General features: G+C 41.0%; 1 protein-coding gene across 1 annotated transcript; it reads right to left on the bottom strand.

The window, feature by feature from the left end:
- Window positions 1-1,117: 1,117 nt before the first annotated feature.
- LOC108710685 (olfactory receptor 10AG1) lies at window positions 1,118-5,994 on the bottom strand. The gene is given in 2 exon segments (XM_018251800.2): window positions 1,118-1,279; window positions 5,080-5,994. Coding segments are annotated over 2 exon segments (1,077 nt in total).
- Window positions 5,995-9,186: the final 3,192 nt, after the last annotated feature.

Raw genomic sequence — 9,186 nt, 5'->3', positions numbered from 1 at the left:
AAAGAGGCATGCAAATTGTATCTTAGCTTTTTCCCACACACATTCCCAACTGGTGAGGAAAAAGTAAGGTTTGTGATGACCCTGTTACAGGGTGATCCCCAAATTTGGGCCCTTAGATTGCCCTCCTCTGATCCTGCCCGTTTTTCCTTAGATACGTTCTTCAGCACCATGGCGATACTCTACGATGACCCGGATCGTGCATCTTCTGCCGACTCCGCAATTCGTAAATTACGCCAGGGAAAACGGGATGCGGAGGTGTATTGCACCGAGTTCCGCCGGTGGGCAGTTGAAACTGGCTGGAACGACACGGCTCTTTTCAGCCTGTTCCGTATTGGACTCTCTGACTCTATTAAAGATAGCATTGTGAATTACCCCTTGTAGTCCATTCAGATCGATAGGAGGCAAAGGGAAAGAAGGGGTGAAAGGGGTAATTCTAATTTTTCTGGAGTTACTTATGTAAAACCTAACTTGGTGACCAATTTTAAGTCTTCTAATTTCTCTGTGTCTTCACCTCAGGAGGAGCCTATGCAATTAGGTCTATCTCATCTTTCTCCTGAGGAAAAGACATGCAGGCGTACCCTTGGGCTGTGTATATAATGTGGGGATAAGGGTCATTTTCTTAAACAATGTATTAAGAGGCCGGGAAATGCCCAAGCCTAAATGGAGAAGGGGAGCTCCATTTGGGTGCAGGCATTTCCTCTCCTGAATTTGCCTCCAAGGTTTTGTTACCAGTTAAATTGTCCTGGCCTACGGGCTCTGTGAATTTGTCCGCTTTTGTGGACTCAGGGGCGGAGGGTACGTTTTTTGGATGCTGCTTTCGCAGCCAAACATGGCATTCCTTTGGTCCCTCTGTGTACCCCCATGAAAATTTTAGCGGTGGACAAAAGACCCCTAGGGTCAGGTATAGTTAACAAAAAAACTGTCTTCCTATCATTGTGTATCAACGATCCTCACTGTGAGGAGATAGCCCTTTTTCTTATTGAAGGTGCCTCTTCTCCTTTTATTTTGGGGTTACCCTGGCTCCAGGTTCATAATCCCCATATTGATTGGGTTACGGGGGAGATTTCTCAGTGGAGTTCAAATTGTGGGTGCGTCTGTATTCCTCCAATAATAGCAACTACCTCACTAGAAGGTTTACCTGCAGCCCATTCGGCATATGCCGACGTCTTTTCCAAGAAAGCTGCAGAAACCTTACCCCCACATAGACAGTATGACTGTCCCATTGACCTAGTTCCAGGTTCCTCTCCTCCTCGTGGTCGTACTTATCCTCTTTCTTTACCTGAAGCCCAAGCAATGAGAGACTATATTAAAGAAAACCTTGAAAGAGGTTTCATCCGGCCCTCTAATTCTCCTGCCGGTGCTGGGTTTTTCTTTGTGGGTAAGAAAGACGGTGGTCTTCGTCCTTGTATAGACTACAGGGGTTTAAATAAAATCACCATTAAGAACCGCTACCCTCTTCCTCTAATTTCTGAGCTATTTGACCAGGTTAAAGGTGCCCAAGTCTATACCAAGCTTGATCTTAGAGGTGCTTACAATCTCATTCGTATAAGAGAGGGGGATGAGTGGAAAACAGCATTTAACACTAGGGACGGCCACTACGAATATTTAGTAATGCTCTTTGGGCTCTGTAACGCCCCCGCAGTTTTTCAGGAATTTGTCAATGACATCTTTCGAGAGATGCTGGGGGTATTCGTAGTGGTCTATCTTGACGATATTCTTATTTTCTCTTCCAATCTAAGTGAACATTGTAATCATGTTTGTGAAGTCTTACGAAGGCTAAGGGGAAATAATCTTTATGCGAAACTAGAGAAATGTACTTTTGAGGTCTCTTCTGTTCAGTTTTTGGGGTTTATTATTTCCAGCAAGGGTCTAGAAATGGATCCAGGCAAGGTGAGAGCTATCCTGGATTGGGACCAACCGCTTTCATTACGTGCAGTTCAAAGATTTCTTGGTTTCACCAATTATTATTGTCAATTTATTAAGAATTTTTCTCTTATTGTGGCCCCCATCACAAATTTAACTAAGAAGGGCGCTGATCCCAGTATAGGGCCTCCTTTAGCCTTACAAGCTTTTGAAACCCTCAAAAGGGAGTTCAGTTCTGCCCCTATTCTTCTACACCCTGATTCCGCTCTTCCTTTCATTGTGGAGGTTGATGCTTCTGTGGTGGGAGTGGGGGCAGTCCTTTCTCACCCGATAACCAACAAAATGCATCCCTGTCTGCCTTTTTCTCTAAGAAGTTTTTACCTGCAGAGGTAAATTATGACATAGGGAACAGGGAGTTGTTGGCTGTCAAATTGGCTTTTGAGGAATGGCGGCATCTCTGAGTGCAAAACATGTGGTGACGGTCTATACAGACCATAAAAACTTACTTTATATTGAGTCCGCTAAACGCCTGGATTCTAGGCAAGCCAGGTGGGCCTTATTCTTCTCAAGGTTTAATTTTTCTTTAACTTTCAGGCCTGGTTCCAAAAATACCAAGGCGGATGCACTCTCTAGGAGTTTTGAATCTTTCCCCTCCGACTCTAGTGAGTGTACTCCCATCATCCCCAAAGAATTAATTTTGGCCACTTTAGAATCTGACATTTCCTCCCTGTTACTTCCCTTACAAACATCTGCTCCCACTGATACTCCCCCTGGGAGATGGTTTGTTCCTGAGGAACCTAGGGAGCAGGTTTTGAAGGAGGTTCGTGATTCTAAAATGGCGGGACACCCGGGGGTTGCTAAGACTGTTTCTCTATTGTCCTGTCATGTTTGGTGGCCTTCTCTCAAACAGGATACCAAAACTTTTGTCAACTCCTGTCCAAACTGTCAAAGGTCTAAGTCATCTCATCATCTGTCCCAGGGTCTGTTAAATCCCTTACCCATCCCAGAGAAACCTTGGTCCCACATTTCCATGGATTTTATTGTTGAGTTGCCCCCTTCTCAGGGTAAGACTGTGATTTGGGTGGTGGTCGATAGGTTCAGTAAAATGGCTCATTTTATTCCTCTTCCACATCTCCCTTCTGCTAAAACCCTGGCTGACTTACTCATTACTCATGTTTTTAAATTTCATGGTTTTCCTGAAAATATTGTTTCTGACAGGGGGGTTCAGTTTGTTTCAAAATTTTGGCGTGCTTTCTGTTCTCTGGTTGGAACTGAATTGTCTTTTTCCTCTGCCTATCACCCCCAAACGAATGGTCAAACCGAAAGGGTAATAATATCTTAGGTGCTATGTCCGATAATCAGTCTACATGGTCCGAACTGTTACCCTGGGCAGAATCTGCATACAATAATGCTACCAATTCCTCCTCAGGAGAGTCTCCTTTCTTTATTGTCAATGGGTTGCATCCCAAAGCATTTTCTTTTTCTGGCTCTAATTCCCCTGTACCCTCTGCCAATTTCTCTGTTCTTTGGTCTCAGGTGCACAATTCCATGTCAGCAGCTTCCCTAGCTCAGAAAAGAGCTGCTGACAAATCCCGTAGGAAAGCACCCCAGTGCAAGGTGGGGGACTTAGTATGGTTGTCTACAAAGAACATCAAGCTGAAGGTCCCCTCTCCCAAATTGGGTCACAGGTTCATCCCAGGTCCATTGGTCATTGCAATAATCAATCCATCCTCTGTACGTCTTCAATCACCCGCTAATTTTAAGATTTCTAATTCCTTCCATGTTTCTCTTTTAAAACCTGCCACTAATGTTCGCCATTTGTCTGTTCCTCCCCCAGTGTTGGTTGAAGGTCAGCCTGAATATGAGATCCAAGAGTTCCTCGACTCCCTCCTTGTGCGAGGTAAGCTACAATATCTTACTAGGTGGAAGGGCTTCGGTCCTGAGGAGAACTCTTGGGTCTCAGTTGATGACATCAAGGCTGACCGTCTCAAGAAGCAACTCCATGCTAAGTTTCCTGAGAAGCCTGGGGGTCCAGTGGCCCCCCCTGGAGAGGGGTGTAATGTAACGAATCCTCATCCTGGTGGTCTAGTGGTGGTGCGGCAGGGACGCCCACCGCGCCGTCCTGCTCCTTCCTTGCTGGCACTTCCGTAACTTATAGGCGCATGCGCGCTGCCGTGATTACTTCAGCGCGCAATGGTGCGAAATTCAAATAGTATTTAAAGGGACATTTTTTCTTTAGTGATTGATAGGTTTTGTTCCTGGTGCCTTGTACCTTGTGCTGAAAAGCTTCTTGTCTGTTTTGATTCCTGTGTTTGACCCTGCCTGGCTGTTTGACTACTCTGATCTCTGGAACCTGACCCTTGCCTGAAACCGACCTCGATTCTGCTTAACCCTCCTGATTGACGTTCTGGTTTGACCTCTGCCTGTTATTTAACTCCGATTCTGCCTCATTCTATCTGAATGATTACCCGGTTTTTGACCCTTGCCTGCCTGACGATTCTAGCTATCTGCCTGCCTCAACCCGGCCAGTCTGACCATGAATCTGTCTTATCCTCGACCTTCGGCCTAACTGACTTTAACAACTGTCGTGCCCGTTTGCTTGCCAGAACTCCTCACCTTGCTCCTCTCGAAAAGTCCAGGTGGCATCCGAGTACGCTGAGGGCTCCTCCCGAAGCCAAAGGTGTTCACACTATTGGTGATGCCGAGCCGAGACCAGGGAGCTTGGCACTAGTTCTGGTTTAGGGTGCCGACTGTGACAGGTTGGTGCGTGTGTAACCACATCTGTCCTTTAAATACCAAAACATATTGAATTGCCACACTGAGTGGACACTTAGCTATACATTTAACTACATGACTGTGCTCAGAAACCACTCCAGCCTCCAGTATGTACTGATCTCACTGATAATCATGTAGGACATGGATCCCATATGTATCCACTTATAAAGGGCACAGGCGTACACTCTTAATGGTGCATTCTTAATTTTTACTTATTTAAAAGGAATGTTGGGGACAAAGTAAGATAAACATTGAGTGTCAGTGCCAGACTGGCCAAAGTTGGTCACTCCAGGTCCGTTCAGCAGGTGAGTGTATGGTAGTGGCATCAGTGACATTGGCAGCAGAGGGGGCAGTGGTTGGGGGTGGGCCCCCCTTAGGTTTCAAGTCTGCCTGTGTGGAAGGTGTTTATCCCTCTTAATCCAAACATTATATTCCATTTACTTATAGGTTCTTAAGGGCATCATTCATGTCTTTATTTCTCAGGCTGTAAATAACTGGGTTAATCACAGGAATCAATATGGTGTATAAAAGAGACAGAACTTTGCTCATGGTCTGTGATTGGTTTCTGGGAGGAACCACATAAATAGCAATGAAAGTCCCATAAAACATGGAGACCACAGCCAAGTGGGAGCTGCAGGTGGAGAAGGCTTTTTGTCTCCCAGTATTGGACACTATCTTTAGGATTGCATGGGCAATACACATATATGATACAATGATGATTATAAAGGGGCAAATAACTACTGGGATAGACAGTGTGGTTATTTCTAATTGCACAAAGAAAGTGTCTGAGCAGGAAAGTTCTAGAAGAGGTAATAAATCACAGAAGAAATGATTAATGGTATTTTGGTCACATAACTGTAGTGTCCCTATTAGATTTACTGTAATAATGGCAAGGCCAAAGGCAATAGCCCACAATATTAAAGTGAATGTAACACAAACCCTGTGGGACATTATAGAAGAGTAACGTAGTGGGATACAGATGGCCACATATCTGTCATAGGACATTACTGCTAGAAGAAGACACTCAAAAACCTCCAGGACACAAAACAAAAAATATTGAGTAATACAACCAACAAGGGACAATGTTGCTTTTCCATTTAGTACAGTTTTGAGCAGAGTTGGGACAATATCTGAGGATCCCAGTAAATCAGACATGGACAACTGCTTGAGAAAGAAGTACATGGGGGACTGGAGGTTCCGGCTGGAGGACACCAACACTATGATGAGGATGTTCTCCCAAACTGTCATAATGTAAATCAGAAGGAACAGAGAGAACAGGGGAATCTTGAAGTTGTGGAGATTCTGAAATCCCAAGAGAACAATCTCATTGACCAACGTCTGGTTCTTCTCATTCATTGTCTGGAGAGGAAATAGAAATACATTGACCAGTACAATAATAACAATAGTCCGACTCTTGCCATTGTGATTGGTCTATAAACTGCATAAGTTTCACTGGAGAAAACTAAAACTCAGATCTTTACTCCTAAATCTCCAGGCTCTCTGGAGCTAATTAATGTATTGAATACATTTCTTATTAGCAAATACTTCCATAACATTATTAATAAAGAGGATCTAGCATGAGCTTGTGATGTCAACATTTTAATGTAATAAAAATACAGTGAAACCTGAATTATAAGTACCTTGTTTTTCTCACATTTTACATTGCTTTTTTTATGTGATTTTACCAATTTATAAATCTTTTAAGTGGGTGCTTTTCCCTAACTTTGTAAAAAGTTTTCCCACATTTTACATAAAAAATGTCCTAATGTTCCAAAAAATGGTTGTTTGTCCTGTGTGAATGTTATTATTAGTAAAATAAAGATCACTGGATATAAAAGATGAGGGGGAGAATTAAAAATGAACTATTGCAGCTAGAAGGAATAACTATGCTTAGTACAAAGAATACAGGTCAATACAAAGATATATAACACGTAAGAAATACATTATAGAGTAAATATCAAAGTAAGGAAATTAGGAGTCCATGGAACTGTCAATGACAGAATGGATCGTGTCTTTTTCAGCATTGTTCAGAAATTGTAAAAAATTTATTTTCTATTTTGAGGTGAATTTTTGATTTTTTTTTTAGGTTTTCCAATCTGTAGTTGAGTGCTTCGTTATTACATCTAGATCTTTCAATTCTAAAAGAGCCTCCACTATAGAAGGAAGGGGATCCTCTATCGAATTCTGGAAAATTGTTCTGTGTGAACTAGTGTCAGTTTCACCAATGCATGAATCAGTGAGGGGCACCAATTCTTGGATTTGTATGTAGAAGATTTAGAAGATTATTTATCAAAATATGAATTTTTCAGATTCGTTACATAAAAAGTCCAACCAAACTAGAATCAATGGGTTGACCTTATTTATTATTTAAAAAGCACAAATTAATCAATTTGGGGAAAAACAAGAAAAAAAAAGACAAAAAAAAAGAAAAATCGTACCATATTATTTCTTCTGGCTTTTTTCCCGAATAGTTAGTTTTTTTCGGGTTTTTATCCAAAAAGCCGAAATGATCTGATTTTCGGGGTACACCCAGCGCAGACCATGATAACTTCCTGTTAGGATAGGGACCTCTCCCATTGACTTATATAACACCTCGGCGGGTCTGAGATGGCGGATTTTCAGATTTGGACTTTTGCAGCCTCAGAGTAATCTCAAAAATTCAAGTTTTTTTCCACTAACAATTCAGATTTCATAACAAATCAGATTTTTAGCATTCAGATTTTAATAAAGAATCCCTTTAACTTTAGAAACCTCATCTAATAGACTGATCACCAGAGCGAGCGAGATCCTTAAAAGTAGTGTTGTATTCAAATAATCTTCAATGTCCTTCCAAATTACAATCCCATAATAGATGAAGTGAGTTGGGCGAGGGAGCACCACTCATATATTAGAATATTTGTTGTTTTTAGAACATGAATTGAAACCTTTATATACTAAGTGAATTCATCTCTCATTTGATTCTCTCCAAGTTTTAGAGGTAACACAATTTTTCTCAACATATTCATATTTAGAGGAGTTTAATTCACTGGCACATTCTTCTTTTTTACACATGACCCTTTAAAGGCAATTGTCTGATATGTGCTGGTGGGGGTCTTCCCTTCATGAACTATAACTCGATGCTGTGGTGTTTAATCAGCCTGGGGAATGACTGCACCCTAGGAACTGTAAGTGGTGTGTCATAAAACATTCGAAAAAGGGCATTAGGGTTATTGTAACACCTCTATACCTATCACATGCTGATGAAAGTGAGGAATTTTTATCCAATTTTAAATTAAAATTTTAAAATATGTCACTTTTTAAAGAATGGAATGCCTTATAGGTAATTTACATTAAAAAGTTATATAATTTATATATAAAGCTTTAACTAAAACAACACTGCAAATGTGATCCCTATAGATCGACTGGGGAATTTCCAGAAAAAATAACAATAGCGTCAATCTATAGCCGCCTCTGACATGTATGTCTCCATAGACTTAAGTAGCATTTGAGTTAGGGTAACAAACTAGGATGGGTGCAAATAAGAAAACCACCAGCCATATCAAAATCTGATCCAAATACATCTCATCCCATTTGGATTCACAGTCAGTTGAGTCAGTAACTGCACAGTAGTAATGATTAGTACTTCACTGGCACCTTAATGGTTTCTGTTAATGCTGAAACTGACCTGCTCTGCATTTCTCCTGCCATTTTGCTAACACAATCCCAACCATTTCTTTCCAATGAAATCACTTTACAGGAAAGATGTTCTTGGAATATTATACTCACCTGATTTGTACCTACCAGAACCACCCCAGATACTGTGGAACCATAGGAAGATGTCCATGAGCTTCTCCCAATGTGTAACCTGCTCTGCATTTCTCCTGCCATTTTGCTAACACAATCCCAACCATTTCTTTCCAATGAAATCACTTTACAGGAAAGATGTTCTTGGAATATTATACTCACTTGATTTGTACCTACCAGAACCACCCCAGATACTGTGGAACCATAGGAAGATGTCCATGAGCTTCTCCCAATGTGTAACCTGCTCTGCATTTCTCCTGCCATTTTGCTAACACAATCCCAACCATTTCTTTCCAATGAAATCACTTTACAGGAAAGATGTTCTTGGAATATTATACTCACCTGATTTGTACCTACCAGAACCACCCCAGATACTGACTGGACAGGGAAGAACAGATCTCCTTTTATTAACCAGTGTCAGTAACAAACACAGCTGAGAAACCTACTGAGAAATTTCCTCTAGACTCTGGGGTTTGGGATAATTACCAATCCTTGTGGAAATCTGATAATTTATCTTAATAATAAAAAAAAATATTTAGAAACAAAACTATATATTTTAATATCATTTAAGTCTGTAATCACATGTGATAAATTACTTCTCATTTAACTGTAGAGTTACATGAATATTTCCACTAAGGGGGAGCTAAAGGGACAATTCACCTTAAATATAACTATTAGTTTGTTACATTACATTGGTATTTTTATTGAAGTTTGCTGCTCTTTATTTTCAATAGTATTTATTGGCATTTATCAGAATAAGTAATC

Source organism: Xenopus laevis, chromosome 3L, assembly GCF_017654675.1.
Source record: "Xenopus laevis strain J_2021 chromosome 3L, Xenopus_laevis_v10.1, whole genome shotgun sequence".
In the NCBI taxonomy this organism is placed as follows: Eukaryota; Metazoa; Chordata; class Amphibia; order Anura; family Pipidae; genus Xenopus; species Xenopus laevis.
Note: the sequence above shows the minus strand (reverse complement) of the source record. Positions and strands in the feature narration are given on the sequence as shown.